The 24,658-nt window shown below is 37.6% G+C and overlaps 1 protein-coding gene across 3 annotated transcripts in view; it reads left to right on the top strand.

Annotated features, from left to right (window-relative positions):
• ANKS6 (ankyrin repeat and sterile alpha motif domain containing 6) overlaps nt 1–24,658 on the top strand; it is a 79,005-nt gene that overhangs the window by 28,420 nt on the left and 25,927 nt on the right. For all 3 annotated transcript variants that reach the window (XM_069105679.1, XM_069105687.1, XM_069105682.1), the window contains 9 exons: nt 2,771–2,815; nt 3,614–3,818; nt 5,828–5,934; nt 7,120–7,268; nt 10,766–10,964; nt 12,157–12,206; nt 16,342–16,545; nt 20,410–20,563; nt 23,434–23,603. In XM_069105679.1, the coding sequence (XP_068961780.1) occupies nt 2,771–2,815; nt 3,614–3,818; nt 5,828–5,934; nt 7,120–7,268; nt 10,766–10,964; nt 12,157–12,206; nt 16,342–16,545; nt 20,410–20,563; nt 23,434–23,603 (1,283 nt within the window). The remainder of the gene's footprint in view (nt 1–2,770; nt 2,816–3,613; nt 3,819–5,827; nt 5,935–7,119; nt 7,269–10,765; nt 10,965–12,156; nt 12,207–16,341; nt 16,546–20,409; nt 20,564–23,433; nt 23,604–24,658) is intronic.

The raw sequence follows: 24,658 nt of genomic DNA, 5'->3' as shown, positions 1-24,658 counted from the left end.
AGGGAAGCTATCAAGAATAAAACTCTGAAGACACAAGCAAAAATGATGCTGATATTTAGGAAATGGGAGTGGCCAAAAGAGACTCGTGTCCATACACAGGGAATTCAGCAGCCAACGTATAGTTTAGAAAGAACATACAAAATGGGGTTGTTGCTCATCAACTGTTGCTAATTAGACTTTGTATCTCCCTTAAAAAAAGACATGGAAAAGAATGAACATAAACGTATACCCACGGTTCAGAAAAGAGCAATGAGGAGTGCTAAACCTCAAGCCAGAATGAGGTTGACTAGTAAGAAAAACCAAAAGGGTATTTCAGGATTAAAAAACAAAACTACGCTATTTGGGAAAAGAACAGAATCAAATAGAAGTGGATAGGATGATGGTAAAGGATGACAGAACAAAGGCATAATAACCTTACACCTGAGTTCAGAAAACAAACTTTGGAAGTTTGGAGATGAGGTAAAGAGATGGCAAGATAGCAGCTTGCCTAAAATTAAAAAAAATAAAATAAAGTATAACTTAGCAGCACAATGTGGCCGACCCAAGGGGTAATATAATTTTGTACATCCATAAGGGATAATAATATAATTTAGAATATAATTTTGACCTGTTTAAAGAGAAATGGTAGTCCTACTGACTCTGCTTTGGTCAGATTTCATCTAGAGTATTTACTGTGCTCTGAGCACTAAGTTTTAAGATGGAAAGCAGCCAAAAAGAGTAACCAAAATGGAGAAGAAATTCTCAGTCATAGCATATGTGAATCAATTGAAGGGAGAGGCAGCATGTTGTAAAGAGCCAGCCTTAGAGCCTGGAAGACCTGGGGTCAGGTGCCTGTTCTCACATATATTGGTTGTTGGACCCTGGCAACCTCTGAATGACCCAGACAGTTCTCTAAGACTATCATTTGCAGAACAAGTAGTGACCTGGACTGGTAAAAGGAGCTTCCTCACTAGGGATTCCCTATAACTAATGAAATCACAGATCCAGGTCAAAAAAGAAAACAAAAGAAAAAGAAAAGAAAAACAAGCTAAAATAATTGGAGATGTTTAACTCAGAGAAGAGAAAATCCAGGGGAGAAGAGGGCACTTATCAGTGTTTGAATATTTGAAAGGCTATTAAATATCTATTAGAGCAAAGTTTCTCAAAGTGTGGTCTATGGACCCCTAGGGGTCCCTGAGACGTTTTTAGATGTTCCTCACATCAGAACTACTTTCATAATAAACTAAGATGTTACCTATTAAAATGCTCCTCCCTTTCCTAGTTTACTTATATCTGAGGTTGCATGTTCTTCATATACGTCAACATTCTGCAACAGATTGAATGCAGAATCACACATGAAAATCTACCTGTCTTCTATTGTCAGACATTAAAGAGATTTACAAAAATATGCCAAATGTCATTCCTCTTGGTAACTTTTTTTATTTTGGAAAATATAGTTATTTTCCCTTTAAAAATTATGTTAATATATAACGTATTTATTGTTATTTTAAATGAATTAATGAATATTTTAAATTTTATCCATTTTAATTTCAAATACAGTAAATAGCAATATCTTAGAGAAGATGGCAAATCACTCCAGTATCTTTGCTAAGAAAACCCCAAATGGGGTCACAGAGAGTCAAACAACTGAAATGACTGAACAAAAATATAGATAGGTATAACCTATATAAACAAAAGTTCTTTGAGGTCCTCAGTTTTTAAAAATGAAAATGGATCCTGAGACCAAAAAGTTTGAGAACCTCTGTGTAAGAAGTATTAGGCTTGGACCTAGAGGGTAGTACTAGATGTACTGGGTAGAGATTGCAGGGACTTGAGGTAAAGAAAAACTATTAAAAAAAATGCTAGTCCAAATTAAGTGGAATGAAGTGGTAGGTTCTTTCTCACTATAGGATTATGAGTAAAGCCTGGATGACCACTTGTTAGAATTATTGCAGGTGGGGGTTGGTCTAGATGGCATCTTCCAAATATGAACTTCTATGAGATTCTATAATCTACAACACCCATTTGGCTAAGGAATAAACTACCAAAATAATCAGAATCTCAGAGAAGGCCATCTAACCTAAAGCATGAATCCCACCTATAACAAATCAGGCAAAGGGTTATCCAACCTCTGTTTGAAGACCACCATTGGCAGGGAACTCATTACCCACCCAGGCATCCTTTTCCATTCTTGTATAGCTATAAGTGTTAGGAAAATATATTAAACCCAACTCTATCACCTTACACCGTCTTGCCATTAATCTTTGTTCCTCTCTCAGGGGCTATGTAGACTAAGACTAATCCACCCACATTTTAAGAAGCTATGATTGCCATAATAATGTAAAGAGAAAGAATGTGACTGAAGAAGGCCCAATGAATGGCTCTCCTTGTTGGTAGCCCTGGGCCCTTCAGATTACAGACAGAATCATGATTATGATTCACTGGAAGTCCACCCCAAAGAAATACACCAGAACTCCCCTGACAAAGAAAACCTTGAAATTCTTATGCTACTGAAAAACATGAACCAGTTGATGAGTAAGGTACCCTTTAGTCATTAGTTAGAGAAATAGGACTCTTCTGAAGCATTAAAATCACCTTTAATAATTAGGAATTCAATCTCCAGAATGGACAAAATAATTTTAATCATACTTTAGATATGGCTAAGAAAAAGGTTACTTTCTAAAAAAAAAAAAAAAGATTATATGTAAAATCACACTGTTATTTTGAATTCTCCATTTTATTAAATTATTCTGATTTTAACTTTTTTAGTCTAAATGTTTTGTTTGTTCAGATGAAGAGAAAAGACGGCCTGATATTTTCCATGCTTTGAAAATGGGTAAGTGCTTTAGAAAGATACATGCATATACATATGTAGGTACACATGTATAAAATGCTAGGTTAGTAGTTTGGCTACCTTTTTTTGCCACCAGATGGCATATTCATGCAAAAGTAAAGCAAATAGACTATTAAGGGAACTGTAATTGCTTTTCAGAAATGTGGACAACAGACCAAAAAAATAGGCTGACTTTGCAAGAAATATATAGTAGCCTTCTTATTTTTTAGAATGATAGGTAGATGAGCAGATTAGCCAAATTTAAAAAACATGGAAAAAATAGAGATTGCTTGTGTGTGTATAGAATAACAATAATAGCTAATATATAATAATAGCTAATGCCTTAAGATTTGCAAAGCACTTTAAAATTGTTTTCTCATTTTATCCTCACAACGACTCTGGGAGGTAGGTACTATTATAATGTGCATTTTTTCAGATAAGAAAAGTGAGGCAGTCAGCGGTTAAGTGACTTGCCCAGAGTAATATAGCCAGAAAGTGTCTAAGACTGAATTTGAACTCAGGTCTTCCTGATGTCAGGGCCAAAGTTTGTATCCAGGGAGAAGCTGTGCTACCTGAATTCCTCCATATATAATATAAATTAAAATAATAATGATAGCTAGTATTTACATAGTGCTTTAAGGTTTGCAAAGCAGTTTACAAATATCTCTCTTTATCTTCTAAGGCAACCCTAGGAAGTAGGTATCATTATTACTCTGTACATAAACTATGTGCTTATATTTTTTGCAGAGTATTAATTTAACAGATATCTAACTTACATATGCAACATTATTCTATTTTCAGGAAACTTTCAGCTTGTTAAAGAGATTGTAGATGAAGATCCCAACCAAGTAAATATCATTAATGGTGATGGAGCCTCACCTCTGATGCTAGCAGCTGTCACTGGACAGTTATCTCTGGTGCAGTTGCTTGTTGAGAGGAATGCTGATGTTGACAAGCAGGATAATGTTCATGGATGGACAGCGCTAATGCAGGCCACCTACCATGGGTAAACTGCTTTTGTGAGGAATTGCAGCTCTAATGTTCTTTCTTAGAGCTAAATGCTATAAATTTGCTCTTATATTCAATCAGAAATACCTGGGTTTGGGCACCTTCAGGGGTGTCAGGCTGTTCGTGATGAAGAGCCAGCATGCTAATAGGGGAGAAAGTACTGGAGTCAGAAAGAAAGGACCTGGGTTCAAATCCTGACACTGGAGCTGGTGCTCTTACTCGCTGAGCCACCTGGCCGCCCCTAAGCAATTGGGGTTAAGTAACTTGCTCAAGGTTACACGGCCAGGTGTTTCTGGGTGGATGCTAAGTGTCTGAGCCCAGGATTCGATCTCCAGGTCATACTGACACTGGAGCTGGTGCTCTTACTCGCTGAGCCACCTGGCCACCCCTTCCCTCTCTTTTTTTCCCTGTCTTCACCCCAAGGCATTTTTATACTTTCACTTGCTCTATAGTTTTTTTTATCACTCTTTCACAGAATTTTATCCATATTCACAAATGGTCATTGAGTGGGAATTTGTTTTTGGTAGGCAATGTTTTATTATAAGGCAATTTTTCATAAACGAGTGATTTAATTGGACTTTTCACATTTGAAGTAGTAACATTCTTTGTGTTAAGGAACTCTAAGCACCAGCTGAACGATTTTGGTAGTAGTTCACCATCACAGACTATATAGAAATGCATTAGAGAGTGCATTCAAGTCAGTCATTCAACAAGCATATATTAAACACCTACTGTGTACCAGGTATTGTGTTAAACAAAAGAGATAGGAAAAACAAAAACAGTCTCTGTTCTCAAGGTGCTTGCTCATAGTCTAATGTGGGGAGACAAGCATGCAAACAAGATATAGATGGGATACATGGGAGAAAATCACAGAGGTTGGGTGCTAGAATTAAGGGGTATGAGGGAAGGCTTCCTGAAAAAGGCAAGATTTTGTCTGGCACTTGAAGGAAACCAGGAGACAGATAAGGAGGGGAGAGAATTCCAGCCATAGGGTATCTATCTGTGTGACACAGGAAAGAGGTTAGTGTCATGGGATCACAGAGTATATACAGAAGAAGTAAGTTGGACGAAGACTGAAAAGGTAGGGGGGACATATTTTGAGGGGCTTTAAAAGTCAACTTATATATTTGATTCTGGAGGTAACAGGGAGCCTCTGGAGTTTATTGAATGGGGATGGGGGTGACATGGTCAGACCTATGTTTTAGGAAGATCAGTTTTATGGTGGGCTGAAGGATAGACTGGATTAGGATGAGACTTGAGGCAGGGGGACCAACCCGGCTCATAACTCTGCATAAACACATCTTAGATCTGGAGGAAATTCCAAAGCCATATGGTGTCCTTCTTAGATCCCTAACTCAAAAGTTAAAAGATCTGTCTTTTATCACTCATTGAGCAGGGTCTTGGCTCTCTACTTCTTTAGTATGTAAATTAAAGGCTATTATCAGAAGAATGTAGGACTTGGGGGAAAAAAAAGAGGGTCTGGTTAGTTACTGGGTGGAAGGGATAATTGATAGTTTTTGTGTTCCCCTGGTGCCCCTACAGGGTCAAGACAGCTAGAGGAAAGCAATAGGGTGAGCCACTCCAGTGGCAGATTTTTGGACTGCAGTTTTGTTAGAGTATTCACTTCAATCAGGTCAAAGATCTATTAAATTAAAGGCACCAAATATAACTAAATTTAAATAAGATAAGAGATTTAAATAAGATAAGAGATAAGAGATACAAGGGTAGTAAAGATTCACTTACCCAGCAATAATTTGTTAAAAACCTACAATATGCAATCCACTGTATTTTGGTTATAAAGATAGAAATGATATGGTCTCTGTCCAAAGTAATACTTTGAAAATTTCCAATTAATTGTGCTAATTAGTAATAATATATAGAATGGTCTTTCCAAATATTCCATGTGCTGAGTTACAATGACTGCTATTATATCTCTAGCAACTCAGGAAAGGATCAGTTTTTTACTCTTATCAATTGTGACTTTTGTTTTATTCTGGTTTTGAATAGGAATAAAGAAGTTGTTAAATATTTGTTAAATCAAGGAACTGATGTTACTCTTCGGGCAAAAAATGGATATACAGCTTTTGATCTAGTCATGCTGCTGAATGACCCCGGTATGTTATTTTATTAACATTGTCCTTAATTAAATATACCTTTCATTAATTATTACAAATTAATTTATTCAATACAACCAATCAGTAAATATATATTAAATTCCTACTGTGTGCCAGGCACTGTGCTAAATATTAGGGATACAAAAAGAGGTAAAAGATAGTCCTTGACCTCAGAGAGATTACAATCTAATGGGCAGACAACATTCAAACAAATATTTACAAAGCATACTATATACAGGGTAAATAGGAAGTAATTAATAGAGGGGAGCATTGGAATTAAGAGGAGTTGGGATATTTAAAAAATGGGATTTTAGTTGGGATTTAAAGGAAGCCAGGGAGGTCAGTAGATGGAGCAGAAGAGGGAGAGCATTCCAGGCATGGAGAGCAGCTAAAGAGAATGCCTAGAGCTAAAAACTGAGTGTCTTCTTGGTGGAACAGCCAGGAGGCCAGTGTCACTGGATGGAAGACTATGTATTGGGGAGTAAGAGGTAAGAAGACTAGAAAGGCAGGAGGGGCTAGGTTATAAAGGGCTTTGAATGCCAAAGCTGAGCATTTTGTATTTGATCCTGGAGGTAGTAGGGAGGCACTGGTGTTCACTGAGTGGGGGTCTGGGGAGGGTAAAGAGGGAGGGTTGACATTATCAGACCTGTGCTTTCGGGAAACCACTTCAGTGGCTGAATGGAGGGTGGATTGGAGTGAGGAGACATTTGAGGCAGGCAGACACACCATTAGGTCACTGCAGTAATCCAGGCATAAGGTGATGAGGGCAGAGTTTTATATGCCTAAATACTTAATTGATGAAGAAGAAAACCTTAAGCATTTCTATTTTCAGCTCCATTTTAATTATGCTTTTGCTAACTGGAAAGATTCTCAAAGTTAATTGTAATTTCATTGACCTAATTGATTAGGTGACATCCTGATGTACTGAACAGATTTCTGGGCTAGGAGTCAGGAAGGCCTAGGTTCAAATCCTGCCTTTGATTAACTGTGTGACCCTGTGCAAGCCACTTAACTCACCTGACACAACCTTCTAGGATTTAGAAGGTAACATGGTATAGTAAAAAGAACATTGGTTCTGAAATCAGAGGACCTGGGTTCAAATTCCACCTTTGAGGGGACATACCATAGGTCTTGGACTGATAATGGTAATATTTAGAGGTAAAATGTCTTCTTTTGCATTTATAGATACAGAACTTGTACGGTTGTTGGCATCAGTCTGTATGCAAGTAAATAAAGACAAAAGCAAGTCAATTAGCCAGTCGTCTTTGCCCCATTCCAGGATTAGACAATCCTTGAGTGTTCCAGTGTTGCCAGATGACAGAGGTGGATTGAAGGTTTGCCTTTTTTCTTTCTTACTATTGAGGAGTATACCATGTGTAGATAGGTGGTGGAGCTATGATTAGCATAACTTGGTTATCCAGGACCTAAGTACTCATTGCCCAACAAAAGAGAAAGGAGTGTGTGTGACCAGTAGACTTTTGCTCTGGGCTTATTTTCTTGCATTAGGAATCCTTTTAAATTGCACCATTTCATAGAACAACCATATTTCTATTGCAGGCAGTTGCATCCTTTTGGAGGAATTGAAAGCAATGTGTTTATCATTTCATACCACCCAGTTTGATTATATGTGGTCTCTTTTCCCCATCTCTTTACATTATAGTCAGGAATATATTATAGTCATTAAAGAATCAGCACTTATATATTCTTCTGTGGATGGTCCCCTACAAAAATGTGAGTTATGTTCAATAAGACCTCACTTATCCAGAGGTCAGTCAGTAACCAAGTTTTAATAAAGCATCTACTATGTGCCAGGCTCATAAGAGATGGGGATAAAAAGGAAGGCAAAAACAACCCCAGCTCTGAAGGAGCTCACAGTCGAATGGGGGAGACAACATACAAGCAACTTCATATGTGCAAGACATTCAGGGCACATTGGAGATAGCTCACACAGAAGGCACTGGTATTAAGGGGGATCCAGAAGGGCTTCTTGTAGAATGCGGGATTTTTGAAAGAAAGCAGGGAATATAGGAGGCAAAGCAGAAAGGAGAGCATTCCAGGCCTTGGAGGAAGTCAGTGAAAATGCCCAGAGTCAAGAGATGGAGCATCCTATTTGAGGAAGAGCAAGAAGGTCACTGGATATGGAAGGGAGTTAAGTGTCAATAGGTTGGAAAGGTAGGAAGGGTCCAAGTTATGAAGGGCTTTAAAAACTGAGGATTTTACACTTGCTCCTGGAGGTGATAAAAACCACAACACATTTCTATAGTGCTTCATGATATACAAAGCACTTTCCTTGCTATAAACTGAGGAAAACTGAAATTCTGAGAGTGTAAATGAATTGCTTCAGGTTACACAGCTGACAAATATCAGTCAGGACTTGAAACCAAGTCAAGGATCATAAATTTAGAGCTAGAGAGAACCTTAAGAGATTATTCCACCCAGTTTTCTTACAAATGAAGAAACTGAGACCTCCAGAGACTGATATATCCTGGGTCACAAAAGGGAGGGACAGAACCCAGACAAGGCTTTTTTAAAATTCTATCACATGCATGTATATGTCCCTTTTGAAAAAGTAAAGTATGCAAGGATATATTTCTAAAAGATTCTGTTCAGAAAAGATTAAATAAAAAAAAAGTTTTGACACTTGAATGGGTACTTCCATTTATCAGGAAAATACCCAATTTGTAAAAACTTCCCATAAACATGCAGGGTATCCAAGGGAAGCTGGCCTGTAATTCAGAAAGATTACCTGTGGATAATTCAAATAAACAAAGTTAGGAGTTAATTCTGTTAATATTCTCTAGATGATCTGGACCGTAATTGTTTGGAGAAAATTTTTTTCTTCCAAAGTGAGGTCTGTTCTATTTTTGGTGTTGTCTGGACTTGTGGTTTTTATCATTATAGGGAACCCCTGGTGAGGAAGGCCCCTCACCAATGTAGAGGGCAACTGCCCTGTAATTTCTAGTCTTAGATCACTTTCTGGGGGCACTGAGAGATTAAACAACTTGCCCAGGATCACACATGCTGTATGTGCTAAGGGATGGACTTGAACCCAGGTCATCATGGCTTTAAGGTCAGGTCTATCTATTAACACCACACTGTCTCTATGCATCTGTTCTATATACCTAAGAATTCTGTGTAATTTGTGCTATTCTTCATAGGGACCAAAAAAAGGATCATGAAACAAAGTATAAATGGGTCAAAAGGAGCAGTACCTAAGATTTTTCTGAATGGAAAGGATTGGGGACTGTGAATGTTTATAGGAGGAAAAATGGGGAAGACAATGAAAGCCTGACTAGATATCAAATTGAAGAAACATTGACTGACTTTTGGACATTCTGAGAAAAAGGAAATCAAGTCAAAAAAATTGAAAGATAGTATTCAAATTTAGCCAAATCTCCTGAGAGATGATTGTCAGGAAAAAAAGAAACTAAATTGGTAAATTAATTTTGATTCTAGAGACATACTGTGCCAGTTTATTTAAAGCCCACACTCCAATTTGGTAATCCAAACCTGTTCTCAATACATGTATGATAAATATGAGCATATAGTTATGTCATGGCTTGATAGACAACTTTTGCAAACTGAGTTTGCTTGAAATTATAGTTTTTCCTTCCTAGGCACATATTCTGAGTAAACATGAATCATCTCTTGTGTTTTTTTCCCCCTAATTTGCCTTTGCTTTAAAAAATTAAGATTATTCAGTTAATTTAATCAACATATAATAAATACCTTCTGTGTTTCAGGCACTGTGTTAAGGTCTAGTAATGCAAAAACAAAACAAACTTTCATTGTACTGGGAAGATCAAACTTATAAACAGGAAAATAGGTTATTTGAGGAGGGGTTATTTTGGCAATGGAAGGAGGAAAAATGGGGGAAATGAGAATGAACCTGAATGGATAATATTAAGTTGAAATACTGACTGTGGGCCATTTATCATAAAAATTGAAAAACAGCCTTTTGCTAATAGCTAAGCGAACCAGAGAAGGCATTGTGTAGGAGATGGTGCCAGAACTATCCTTTATATGAAAATACAGTTTTCATTCGTCCACTAATTTGGGCACAGTCTATCCCAGATATGAGAGACAGCCTATGTTAAGACTTAGAGAAGAGACATTTATGTTGTTAGATGAAAAAAAAGAACCAAAAATAAGGACTCTCTTAAGACAGATGAAAATGGTCCTTGCTAGCTATTATTGGAGGTATGACATCTGTTGTTCTAGAAAAACTCATAGGACATAATCTGATTAAGTGGAAACAAGCTACTCCAGCTTCTAAAATATCTGCTACCTGATACGGACTTTTTTTTCATGATTTTTGGCTCCATACTATGAGACTTATCTGTGTTGCAGCTAAGTTGGGTACTTTGGAGGAGGAGAATAGAAAATAAAAGATATCCTATAAATCCTTCCCATTATCCCCATGACCAGCCTAATCTTTGTTTTTTCTGTGGGGAGGCCTATTTAGGGATCTTAAATTTCTTCTAGTAGGTTTTATCTCTTAAAATTTTGTGTAGCAGTATTAACCAATTCAGTTAGTGAATTATTGACTTGGTATAGTCCTCTACCTCCATTGCTTTTTATTCTACATCATGAATGTCATGGAATTCTTCTGGTCCTCCATTTCTGCATCTGTAAAATGGAAAGTCTTACATATTCTTTGCCTACTTGAGAGAATTGCTGCGAAGATCAATGCAGATAATATGTGTAAAGTGTATTATTTCAAATCTTTAAAATTACTGTCTCCAATGAAGAAATAGCTCAGGAAAAATGTGACTATATAGCTAGTCTGATTGTGGTCTAATCAAGTTTTTATTGGATGCCCCTTCCTTAGTCATGGTGGAATAGAATGTCCAACAGATTTCGAAAGCTCAAGTTGACCCAAACATTACATCGGGGGCTTTCCAGTAATCACCCTATGCCTTTCACCGATGAATCTGAGCCATCCCTGGATTCTACAATGAAAGCAACTCCCCAGGATGAGACAAGAAATTCTGGAATTTCCGACATTGCTACCCAAAGCAAGGACAGTGGTAAAGTAAAAACTGTGCAATTGAATAGGCTGTTTCCCCTCCATTGGTCTAAGACTGTGTGCCTATTATTATTGAAATTCAGAGGAAATTTTTAAAAATAAATGTGAGTCTTGTTCCTATAATTCAAAAGGAGCTGGGGCAGGGAAGAGACTTGGAGGGCAACAAGGTAGCTGTCTTCCAAGTATTTAAAGGGAAATGCTCAAGCTTGTTCTCCTTGATTGTAGAGGCAGAACTAGGAACAGTAGCTGGAATTTCCAGAGACAGATTTGGGTTTAACAGGAAAAAAAAATCTTCCTAATCATTAGAGCTGTTCAAAGGCTTCAAATTTGGGATGCCTCAGAGGAGAGTGTGGATTTCCCCTTTAAGGTCTTTAGATAGAAGCTAATTGACCACTCCCTGGAAATGTTGTAGAAAGGTTTTGGTCAAATACAGATTAGACCAAAGGGACTCTTGAGGTCTCTTCCAGTTCATAGTTTTGGTGATTCTGGGAAAATCCCTAGGTGTTTTTCCTATGGATTTTATAGCCATGACTGCCCCATCTTGGACTCGTGGGGCTAGTTTTTTGAAATCAGTTATAACATTTACATTTTTTACTGTTGAAATCTATGTTACCTTTAGCTTATTACACCAACCTATTAAAATCTTTTGGCATCTAATTCTGTTATATAGTGTATTAAGTATTTCATTTACACACTTGATGAATGAACCATCAGTGTCTTCAGTGAAGTGTTAGACAAAAATACTGAACAGAATAAGGCTGAAGATGGAACCATGGGGCTTACCATTAGAAATATATCTCCTGGTTTACAGTTATACATCAGATAACATGGTTTAGTCAGTCAAGTTCAAACCTACCTGGATGATCATCTGTCAGAGCTGCTATGTAGATGCCTCTTGCCTTGTGCATGGGGTTGGACTAGGCCCCTTTTACTAACTCTGAGATTCTATGTTTCTTGGTGACCCTGTCACCATATATTTAATGTTGTATTTCCTAGTTTACTTTTGGAAATCTCAAAAGCATATATTAAAATTTTAAATATTTTTCTCCAATTAAGAAATTGAGTGTTATTAAAGAGCTAAAAATCTTAAAGTATTTGCAGAATTAAAAAACTGAGGCTTCTACTTTCATTTATACTAGTGTCTTGGGAATATCAATTATCAAGTTTCTGAATGTATCTGTTTTACTTTTTAGGTCCTTCCAATACAAGAATAGAAAAAGAAGATACTTTATTGACAACAATGGTATTTTAAAACTATTTTGTATTTCACTTTAATTTTCTCCATTATGGAAAGCAGCACTAGAATGGGCTGATGTTAAAGGTTCCTAGCATCAGTCGGCACCAGGCCCAGATAGACCAGATAGACCAGTGTGGCCCAGTCTGTCCTGCTTATCATTTCTCCCAGTCTTTTCACCTTTAGCTTCAAAGCTTATTATTCCTGCAAGATGGACTGGGAAGCCACTTGTGGGTCTCATTCTGCAATCCATTTCTTTCCCATCTCTTTTTCTTTTCTCCCTCTATCCCCTTACTCTAAATACTTTCTCCACTTATTCCTCCCACTCTGAACTTCCCTCAGCATCTGGGCCTTCCTTACCCTGAAACATCCATCTGCCTAAATTGCTTTCCCACCCTTGAATATCACTCTGCCATGACAGCTCCCTTTCCCCACTCCTGGGGCCTCCACTTTAATGAGGGGCCCAGGCTGACCAACCTTCATTTCCCTCCCAGCTGTGCTTCTGACTCTTTGGACTAGAACATAATACCCTTACAGGGTACCTTGAGCCTCTCACCACTACTCCTTCCTCCTTCCCCCAAACCACTTTTCATCTCCTTTTTGTGTTATGTTTCATTAAACACAGGTTCCCAAAGTGGGTGATACTGTCCCCTGGGGGGCACTGGAACTATGGGGGGTTGGTAGTAGCCTTGGGTACAATTGGGGGGCTTAAATAAAAATAAGGGGGTGGTGGAAGCATCAGGAAAGAAGAGAAGATAGAACATTTTGAAAAACTGTTCATACATATTTCATCTGTTGTGGAACAGAGTTAAAGTCGTAATTATAACAGTGTTTTCCAACTAAACATACAAAAATGTAAGTTATAACTGATCAGTGGCCAAGTTCACTGAAAGGCCTTAACAAACAAGCGTTGGCAGGTGAGTGTGTCGGGCATTGTCAGAAGTCCAGCATGGATCAGCAGGAATATGTGCATGCAATGATTTGTTTACAATACGATACTATACAGTTATATGACACAATATTGTGTCATTGAAATGTCAATGCAAGGAAAAAACCCACAAATTTACAATAAATTATTAAATTTAAGATGCATCATTTTTTAAATTTTTTTTTTTTTGAGCAATCGGGGTTAAGTAACTTGCTCAAGGTTACACGACCAGTTATTTCTGGGTGTGGTGCTGAGTGTCTGAGCCTGGGATTCGATCTCCAGGTCATCCCAACACTGGAGCCGGTACTCTTACTCGCTGAGCCACTCGGCTGCCCCTAAGCAATTGGGGTTAAGTAACTTGCTCAAGGTTACACGGCCAGGTGTTTCTGGGTGGGTGCTAAGTGTCTGAGCCCGGGATTCGATCTCCAGGTCTTCTCAACACTGGAGCCGGTGCTCTTACTTGCTGTGCTACCTGGCCGCCCCAAAGATGCATCATTTTAAAAAAATTATATTTTCTGAAATGATATAAATTTTTAAAAAACATTAAAGGGTCAAAGAAAGTAGATTTCCAGGGGGGCACTGAGCAATTTTTTTAAAAAAGGGGGTGGGGTGGTAGGCCCTCTGCATTAGAACCTTGTTGTTGTTTGTCCATTGTTCTCAAAGAGGACCATGGCATCACTCCTGGAGAATGGGGACTGTCTTTCTTTTTGCTTGTATTTGTATTCCTAGCCCTTGGCACACAGTAAAAACTTCATAAGTATCTGTTGTCGCCCTCTCTCTCTCCTCTCTTTATCTTTCCATTCTTTTAGTTATTGCTTGTTACATTTATTGGCCATAATTTCCTCAATTTAAAATAGGAATGAGATGAATGTAATGAAAACGTAATGAATGAAGTAAAGATTTTGCTGTCCTTAGAAAAGCTAAATATTAGGCTATTACTTTGAATGTGACTTACTGATTCCTCCTCTACCTCCAACATTTTTGGGCTATTTTATATTTTTAAGTTGTTCTGTTTTGTGGATTATTCAGATTCCTAGATTTAGGTTTTAGTAAAGGTTAGAATACCATTTTAATTTTCAATTCAATAAATTCCACATTTATTAAGAACCTACTATATATAAAAGGTAAGAGGCAGGGTGGAGAATTGGCTAGATTGGGCTTCACAATCTAAAAGACCAGTATTCAAGCTTCACTTTTGTTACAAACTGGCTGTTTGGCCCTGGGCAAGTCACTTAAAGTCTCAGTGAAGTAGAAAGCGCTAAGATTATGAGTGTCAGAGAAAGCACCAACCTGCTTTAGTGGAGGGAGTTTACTCACCCAAAAGTTCCCTATATAAATTAAATCACAGGTCCAGTTCCTATGCAAATACAATATAGAAAATGTGTGCCAGGCTCTGGGAATACAGGATAAAAAGTCATAATTCCTTAAGGAGAATTCTTATGGGGTGATGGGATATGTCCACCAATATAGAATATGAGCAAGCTTAAATGCGAAAATTATTTCAGCCATACTTTGGCAGTGAACTCTTTAAGAGGTAATTAGGGTGCAGTGAAATTTTCATCAACTCATTATACTATTTCAGTAAGTTGGCATGAGTGACAACTCAGCTTCTACCATAACTCTTAATTTTTATATAATAAATACATGGCAGAGGTTAAACAAAGTGGTCTGAGAGACTCAAGAAAAGAGGGACAACTTCTGATGAGAGGTATATCCCGGTAGCTAGTGAGGGTTTATGGAGGTAGGTATCACCTGCCTTGACCAGGCTTTAAAGGACAGGAAGGATGTCAATAAGCAGAAGCAGGGGAGGAAATCTCTACTAGGTATGAGGCAGGGAGGGGACGACATGTACAAGTACATGGTGGAGGGACAGGGCAAGCACTGGAAAGGAGTGATGCTTTGAAGAGCTCCAGCAACAGTATACTACACAGAGTTTTAGCTTACCATTGGGCTTAATGCCGGCACAATCTGTATATGCATGATAATTTTTTTTAATATATTTTATTTTTAAGTCATGGAATAAAACTAGCGCTTAAATAACAGTACAATTAAAAATATGATTGCACAAATCTACTAAGCACAACTTTCTATTACTTTCAAACATACAACAAAATTATCATGTAAATCTCTTTTCTTCCTGATGCTCCCTTATAGATGGCTACTGTTAGACACAAATAGGTGTGTATATACATATATACACATATATATGTATGTGTGTTTGTGTGTGGTGTATATATAATACATGTGTGTATATGTATATATACATACATACAAATACATGTATATTTGTGTGTAAAATCATTCTATACATATTTCTATTTAACAGTTCATTCTCTGGCTACAGATAGCATTTTTCTTCATATATCCTTTATATTTAATTTGCATATTTATAGTAGTCAAAATAACTTATTCAATCAAAGTTGTTAAAACAATATTGCTGTTACTATATAAAAATTAAATGCCAACTACTTGGTAAGATACCACACTAGGTGCTGGGGCTACAAAACAACATGGTCATTGCCCTCAAGGTACTTAGAATCATAGTCTCAGAATCATAGATTTAGAGCTGATAGTCCACCCCCTATTTTAAAGATGAACAAATTGAGGAAGAAAGAGTTCAGGTGAGTTGCCTAGGGACACACAGATGGTAAATGCGATAGGATTTAAATTCAGGTTCTCTTTATAGTTAATTTAAATTGTATTTTATTTTCTCAATTACTTATACATTTTTTTTAAATTGAGTTCCAATTTCTCTCCCTCCCTTCCCCTCTCCCCTATCCTTAAGGCAATTTGATATAGATTATCTATGTGCAGTATTTCTATAATAACCCAGATCTTCTTGACTTCAAGTCTAAGGCTGTATCCGCTGTGTTATGCTGCCTCTGTAATCTAATAGGGGACATACACACATCTACACATTTTGGGGGTTTGTGACTTTATATCTTTCTACTTTATTGAAGTTTAATTGTTTTAATTAATTTTTTCACTGACTCTCTGGGATTCTCTAAATCATATCAGCTACATATAGAATACTTTCAAAAGGTAAATTGCAATAAGGGCACAAGGAGATTGCTGTGCAAAGTACTTTTATGATACTTCGATATTTTCAACCCCACTTCCCTCACCATCAGCCGCTTCCACATCCACATCTTTCCACTCTAGAACCAAAGAAGCTGTCACCAGCTTTTCTAAAGTCAGTTTTGCTTTCTGTTTCAGTTAAGAAATGGTGCTCCTTTTACCAGACTCCCAAATGACAAGCTGAAAGCAGTGATTCCTCCTTTCTTGCCACCTTCAAATTTTGAGCTGTGGAACTCAGATCGGACTCGGATGAATAGAGACGGTCATACAGAACAAATGAAGACTACGTTGCCACAAAGATCTGTGAAATACCATCCTGGTGGCAGTGGAAACTCTGACATTGTAAGTAACAGAGTTCTCCAGCCAAATCTTACTTGTGATTATAATGTGGTATCGTAGAAGACACCACTAGAATTTGAGTCAAAGACCTGGGTTTGAGTCACAGCTCTACCACTTAGTAGATGTGTGACCATAGGCCATGTCACTTGATTTATTTTTTTAATCAGATTTAATTTTTTTAATTAATAAGCATCTGCCCCATCTCTCTCCAACACTTACTTCCTGGCCTGTGAAAAACAAAGACCCATACAAAAAAACCAACGTAACAAATATGCATAGTCAAGCAAAACACATTCACATATTGGCCACATCCACAAATGTGTCTCACTCTGTATATTTAGTCTATCACCTTTCTGTCAGGAGATGGGAAGCAATCTAAATCATTACTCCTCTGGAATCATGGTTGATTATTACATTGATCAGAGTTCTTAAGCCTTTCCAAATCTGGAGCCAGCTCAAACTGACTAGAGAGAGCCAACGGTTAAATTTTCAGTGTGAGTATTTACACCTTGGAAATCTGCAAATGCTTCAAATTAGAGCTTGATTTATTTTGTCTAGACCAGGCTGTACAAACTGCAGTCCTCCAAAGGATTTTGTGCGGCCCACAAAAAATGGAGAGAAAAACACCCTCTACATTTTTCCCACACTGCCTGAAATCCTTTGGTAGACCACAAGTGGCCCATTGTGCAGTCCTGGTCTAGACTTAGAGTGATGGTGTAAATTTTTTTCCTGGAGAGTTAACTATTAAACATTTAACAATACATCCTTTAACAATGTTTTTATAGTATAAATTGTTCTGCTTACTCCACTCTGTATCAGTTCAAAGATATTTTCAAGTAATACCTGTTCCTCCTCACCCCTTCCTCATTTGTACACATTTCAACTTGCACCAGATTATATGAAATAATAAGTTTCTTCTCTAGTTTTCTACTTTTCTTCCTTTGTGTATTCTTCCCATTCTCTACTCTTTACCTTTCCTTTCCTCTTTTAAGATCATCAAAATATAAGAAAAATTACTCCCAGATCTTCCATCTTATTTGGCTCCTACTATGTTCCCTGCTGATATAACAGTCCTTAGGGGATGCTTGTTTTATTACCACCACCACCACCACCCATTAGAATGCTAATACTTCATTCTTATAAAGTCTTTTGTCATGAATAGCTTGAATTTGCCTTTTTCTGTTTCTCTTTACTTCCATGTTTGTATTTCAAAGTATCTACTAAGCTTCATTCTTTTCATTAGAAATGACTAGAAGTCTTCTATTTTGCCATAATTCTCTTTTTCCTCTGTAGGATTACATCTAATTTTTCTGGGTAAATTATTATTGGTTGCAAGCCTATACCTTTTGCCTTTAATAATATTGTATTCCATGCTCTCTACTTCTTTAGAGTAGTTGCTACTAAGTCTTGTGTAATGGGCAAGTCACTTGGGAAATAAGACCCAGACAGGTTAAAAAACTTATTAAAAACCACCAAGTTGGGGTACCTAAGTGGCACAGTGAATAGAGCACTGGCCCTAATGTCAGGAGGACCTGAGTTCAAATTTGGCCCCAGACACTTAACAATCTATGTGACCTTGGGTAAGTCACTTAACCCCAATTGCCTTGCCTTCTCCCCTCCAAAGAACAAACAAAAAAACCACCAAGTGACTGAACGAGGAGCAGATCCAATGTTTTTTTTTCTACCAAAGGTGTTGGAATTCCATTCAGATGTGAGCTCCTTCAGACCAAGGACTGTCTTGTTTTCTTGTATTCCTATGCCTTGCTGTTAACACAGTGCCTGGCACATAGTAAGTGATCAGAAAATGCTCTGTAACATTCTGTACTTAAAGGAATTTTGGAAAGTTTGAATGGGGCTTTCCCTCCCTTTTCCCAAATGAATGGAATTTATATTTATAAAACTAGTAGATGCATGGAGGAATTGAGACACTTTCCCTCTGTGAATGGATAGCCCATGGTACTTGAATTGTTTCTCTGTCTTTGTTGCTTTCAGAAAAATATAAGTTCCTTTAGAGTGGGTATTGTTTATTTGTCTTTGTATTCCTAACATTGGGCCTTCAGTTTACTTCAATTCAATGTGATTCAAAAGCATTTCTTTTGGGGTGGCTAGGAGCTGCAGTGAATAAAGCACCAGTCCCTGGAGTCAGGAGGACTGGAGTTCAAATTTGGCCTCAGACACTTAACACAAAAACTAGCCGTGTAACCTTGGGCAAGTCACTTAACCTCAATTGCCCTCAAAAAAAAAAAAGGAAAAAAAATCATCTTTTTTTTTTGGAGGGGGGAGGCAGGACAATTGGGGTTAAGTGACTTGTCCAAGGTTACACAGCTAGTAAATGTTAAGTGTCTAAGGCTGGATTTGAACTCAGGTCCTCTTGATTCCAGTGCTTTATCCACTGCACCACCTAGCCACCCCTTAAAAGAATTTATGTTTGTTGCTTTACTAAATGTTTGTTGGATTGAATTGAATTGCTAATATTTGGGCAGTCCCATCCCAGTACAAACTGATTAGGCTCCTTTCCTATGTTGGGTCTGTAACCAAGGTTACAGATTTGAACAGTGACTTTTTCTAGGCATTCATAGCTCATGTCTTCAAAATATTGTTCTCTCTTTGAGCTCTGGAGGTAACTTTCATTCCTTAAGCCATGAATCCCTTATGCCTGTAGGCATGGGGGGTCTTACAAGTCTGGCATCCAGTGGAAATTACATGAGTCTTTCTCCTGTGCTTCTTCTGTTGCCTTCACTATACTTTATCCTGATGAACACTCAGAATTTTTGCTCAGTTCCAGGGATTACTGGTTGTGTTCTGAATTCTTTAGCTATTTCTGCCTTAAGTGGGGTTTCCTCTCAACTAGAAGACCTTTCTTTCACATTTTGGTGATGATCTGTGAATTACTCTCTTATCTTAAATGAAATATTGTATATAATGCACTTCATAAATCTTAAAGCCCAATATGAATCTAAATTATGGTTATTGGAGTGTCAGAAGAAAGGGTTTATAAGCAGCTGGAGATATAGCACAAATCAAGAAGGCATTGGCATTTTGGGGAGGGGGTGCTGTCTTTCTCATTTAATTTCATTGAACATTTATTAAACACTTCCTATATCATGGGTCCGCAAGGAGTTTATATTCATTCTACTGCTTTTGATATGGGAATAAGGACAGCCACTGAACTTGTGATTATAATGGAATGGACAATTTCTGAGTAAGGAAACTGATTATGCCAATTCAGGCCAGTCCCTTCTCTACAACTTAGTCTTAAGAGAGTTGCCTTGGATACTGCAAGCCAAGTCTGTTGGGGAAGCTTTTGAGACATGGTGCCCTAATTATTATTCAGGATGACTTCAACTAAATAGTTATAGGTTCCCCCACCCCCACCCCTTTCCCTTTAAAAGGCTGTATGAAGGGACAATTAGAGAAAAATTATCTCAGCAGTACCTCTGTAGTAAACTCTTTGAAAGCTAATTAGATAGTGTAGTGAAGAAACTGCATTTCAGTGTGAGTCTCTTATTCCAGGCAATTGAGATAAATAATAATTCAGATTCTATTATGACTCTTAAAATACTTGAAGGAAAAAGGTTTAATGCAAACTTCCTCCTTAAAAAAATGAACTGAAGTAATGTTTGCCTCAGTTTCCTAAACTATGAAATGGGGATAATAGTAGCACATTCCTCCCAAGGTGGTTGTGGCAATCAAATGAGGTAATATTTGTAAGTTGCTTATAGAGCGCCTGGCACATAGTAGATGCTTAATAAATACTGTTTCCTTCCTTGTCTGGAAGTTTTATATTTCCATTTGTATAAGTGGGTTTGGGGGTGAGAAGAATATACTAAGTATAAATATACTAAAATACACATATTACTCTTTCAGACATCTGTCAGGCCTGTTAAATTTCCATCTGTGACAAGAAACCCTGCTTCTCCTACAAATTCAGGAAGTTTCAACCAATCACCCCATTCTTCTGGTGGGTCCAGTGGCATAGGTGGAATTAACAGACATGGTGGAGAACTACATAACAGATCAGGTATGGATTAATTTTTTTCAAATTTATATAAGAAATGAAAAACACCAGGATGGTGACTCAAACTTTATAGAAACAGAATCTTTAGATTTCTTGTATTTGTCCCGTTTGTTTTTATGTCACATTCATTTTCAAATGTATCCCTCCTCTCTTCCCTACCCAAAGAGCCATCCTCTTTTCACACAGAATGAAAAAAAAATAATTGGAAGGGCAGCTAGGTGGCGCAGTGAGTAAGAGCTCCAGCCCCAGAGTCGGGAGAACCTGGGATCAGTTCCGGTCTCAGATACTTAACACCCACACAAAATAACTGGCCGTGTAACCTTGAGCAAGTTACTTAACCCCAATTGCTTAAAATAATAATAATAATAATAATAATAGTAATTGGAAAAAGAGCAGGTCAACAAAACTGACTGGCACATCAACAGAGTCTAAAAACACGTGCACTGAGAAACATTGACTCTTAAGAGATGAACCATAATTTGTTCTCTTATCTGATACAGGGATTATCTCTACATAGAATTTATAATACCCCTTACAAGTGGTTATCCATCTCTTTCTTGAACATTTCCAGTACTGGAGAAATCATGTCTACTTAAGGAAATATATTCCATTTAAATGTTGTAAGTTCTTTTTGATATTAAGGCAATATTTGCCTGCCTATAACTTCCACCCAGTGTTCCTAGCTCTTTCCTGTGAAGACAACCACAATTTTATCCCTCACCTATGTGACAGTCCTTCAGAGATTTGTAAACAGCATCCATACCTTTCTCTTCTTACCCTATCATCACCACCAGTATTCTTTTCTCCAAGCTAAATATCCCAGGGTTCTTCAATTAATTTTCATATGACATGATTTGTTGTTTGGAATTCCTTTGCCATCCTCATTGCCCCTTCTCTGGAGCCATTGCAATTTGCCATTTTCTCTCTAAAAGAAACACAACACTTCTTAGTCATTAGATAAGCCCTTTTAGCTATAAACATGAGAAGTACTATGGACTACATATGCCAGTCGCATCATAACTCTTGCCTTGCCTGTTTCCTCTATATTTCCTAAAGACTTTGAAATAACCTAGAATCATATTCTATGTGGTAGATTATGTTTGGGTTTAACATCTCCTAATGTTAAATAACTTGTCTATGATTGTACAGCCAGAATGTATCAAAGGCAGGATTTACCCCCAGGATTGCATCCCTCCAAGGCTGATCCTCTATCTTATTTACACCATGCTACCTCTCTTTTTCTTAAATATTGAAGGCAAACCATTTGGGCTTTACTTGGCAGAATTACACTTAAAATCCCCCTTAAAGCAAAACAATTTAAAAAGGGAGCCTGGGGCCTCCTTCGTCTTGTCTTTGCTACTCTCTCAAAAAATGAGACAGCTATGAAAGTTTCAAGATTGTAGGTAATTATAATTATCTGGGTCTTTCTGCCACCTTTTATCTAGCTTGGTTAGTGGTCCTTAGCATTAACCTGATATGTGTCATGGGATTCTATAAAAGTTTTAGGGCACAATTGGTACCAAAAAATCCTATGTAAAATGAAATTCTTTGAAATGATTCTTATTAGGTAGTAATTCCTTCATATTCTAATGCCAGTGTCTGACAAATAAGAGTAGTAAGTGGGTGCTATCCTTTGGTTGAACAGAAGCTAGTTGTTGTTTTTTTCCCCAATGACTCCAAATACCATTCTGCCTGTGGTCTATACTGAACTCTGCTATTTTAGAGCTGACAGTCCTGGTTTTATTTTTTAAGGGAGGGTAGGGAGTATCATTTAAGGAGAGGAACACATGTCTTTTTTTTCTTAGATTTTTATTTTTATCTTTTAGTTTTATATCATCTAGTTTTCACTTTGTATCCTATTTCCTCCCCTTTCCCAGACAGCCATTCCTTATAATAAGGAACTGTTTTTTTTAAGAAAAAGGTGAAGAAGGGGGGTGGCTAGGTGATACAGTGAATAGAGCACCAGCCCTGGAGTCAGGAGGATCCAAGTTCAAATCTGGCCTCAGACACAACACAAAACTAATTGTGTGACCTTGGGCAAGTCACTTAACCCCAATTGCCCTATCTTCCCCCCTCCAAAAAAAAGGAAAGAAAAAAGTGAAGAGAAAAAAATAACCTCAGCAAAACTGATCAATATATTAAAGAAAATCTGACATCATATACAATATTCCATCCCCATGCACCTCCCACTTCTGCAAAGGAATGGATTGAATCATTTTCTCATATCTCTTCTCTGAGGTCAAGCTACTTCTTTATAAATTTTGCAACATTCAGTTTTAATTGTTTTGTGGTGATTGTTCTTTTCATCTATATTGTTACAGTCATTGTACATATTGTTTTCCTGGCTCTACCTACTTCCTTTTGCATCAGTTCATATATGTCTTTCCATGCTTCTCTCTACTCATCATGTTCATTGTTTCTTACAGCACAGCACAGTAATATTCCATGACCTGCCACACTTGATTTAACCATGTCCTAATGGAAGGGCATGACTACTGAAGGGCAATTGAACTGTTTCTAATTGATAGCTATTACAGGAAGTGCTGCCATCAATATTTTGGTGTATATGGAGCCTTTGTTCTTGTCAGTGATCTCCTTATGGTATAAGTCTTGTAATGGAATTATGGGTCAAAGGGTATGGACATTTTAGCCATTTAACTGTATAATTCCAAATTGCTATCCAGAAGATTGTACCACTTTGTAGCTGGGAAGAGCACATTTTGAAAGGGTGGGGTCCCCTTTGTTGTACCATTTTTATCACTTCCCTTATACCATAATAATCATGTAAAATCAGAATTAGGATGGGGAGATTAAATGATATGCTATTGCCACTGACATGTACCCATTTCATATATTTCTTTATAATTCCTTAGGTGGCAGCATAGATAGTGTTTTGTCCCAAATTGCAGCACAAAGGAAAAAAGCCGCAGGATTATCTGAACAGAAATCCAGCCAGCAGTATAGTCCAGTCTGTACAGCTCCTGGGTCCACCCTACCTGATGTCCAGGGTTCTCCAATTTCGGGAAACATTCATAGTGGAAAGGTGTTTGTTACCTTATGCCTTCCCCTTGTTAACATCACCAGTACTAACCCAGGACCTGAATTTATGTTGAACCAGGGGGAGTAGAATGCTTAATGCAAACAGGGCATTCCTCTGAAGTCTGAGTGAATACCTTTAGTATAATACTTTGGGCAAGATAATTTTATGAAATCCCATCTTTGCTCAGTGGAAGGGCCATTTATTCCCCCTGGTTCCATGTAGAATCAGGCCCAGCCCATGCATGCTCAAGTTGGAATGGAACATCAATGAGCGCATGCTGTTTACCCCTCTGCTTTTTATGTAGATGTTGTCACTGCTATAGGGCCCTTTTTATTGATTAGAAAGATGACAAACCTTCTTTGCATTATAGTAACTTGTTCCTATCACTTCAGCCCTAGAAGTTCTTTTTCTCTCTTTGCTCTGTTATTTCTGCTGGGATATAAAATAGTATAAACTCCAGGGTCATAATGGAGGCTGTTGCATATTTACATATTATTAGATAATATATAGCAGTTATTTATGTAGGATAATCTTTTCACAGGTGTACCCTGCTTTAAGGAAACCTAAATTAACCCAAATACAAATTTGAGAAAATTATTAAAAGGAACTATTTCCTTAATATGTAATAACTGAAATCCCTGATCAAAAGAAACACTGGAACCTTAACTGAACTTTTAAAAAATGGGAGGGGGCTAAACTTCCTTTAAGGTGCCAACATCTCTGGTTGAAAATTTTTATTTTTAAAAACATTTTAGGGAGATAAAATATCAATACATGGGCCCTCACCTGGGATTTTAAATGGAAATACTTCACATAGAGATGGTTCCTCTTAGTCTGTTGGGAAGGAAATGTAGTGGAAAGACCCCTGGAGTAGGAAGCAGGAGAGCTGAGTTCTCAGCCCAGCTCTGTCATTTACTATGGGACACTGAGCAAGCTACAAAAGTGCTCTTCAAATTATAAATATCTATACAAATGGATTTTCTTTGCATGTTTCTATAGGGAGAAAGGGAAAGACACCCCCACAGGGTACAACTCCTTCTCGTGTAGACCCAGTTCCA

This window comes from Petaurus breviceps, unplaced genomic scaffold (assembly GCF_028583685.1).
Source record: "Petaurus breviceps papuanus isolate PSGF00001 unplaced genomic scaffold, PetGlider_PUasm1.0 138, whole genome shotgun sequence".
In the NCBI taxonomy this organism is placed as follows: domain Eukaryota; kingdom Metazoa; phylum Chordata; class Mammalia; order Diprotodontia; family Petauridae; genus Petaurus; species Petaurus breviceps.
The sequence above is the reverse complement of the archived record's forward strand: the minus strand, read 5'-3'. Positions and strand labels throughout refer to the sequence as shown.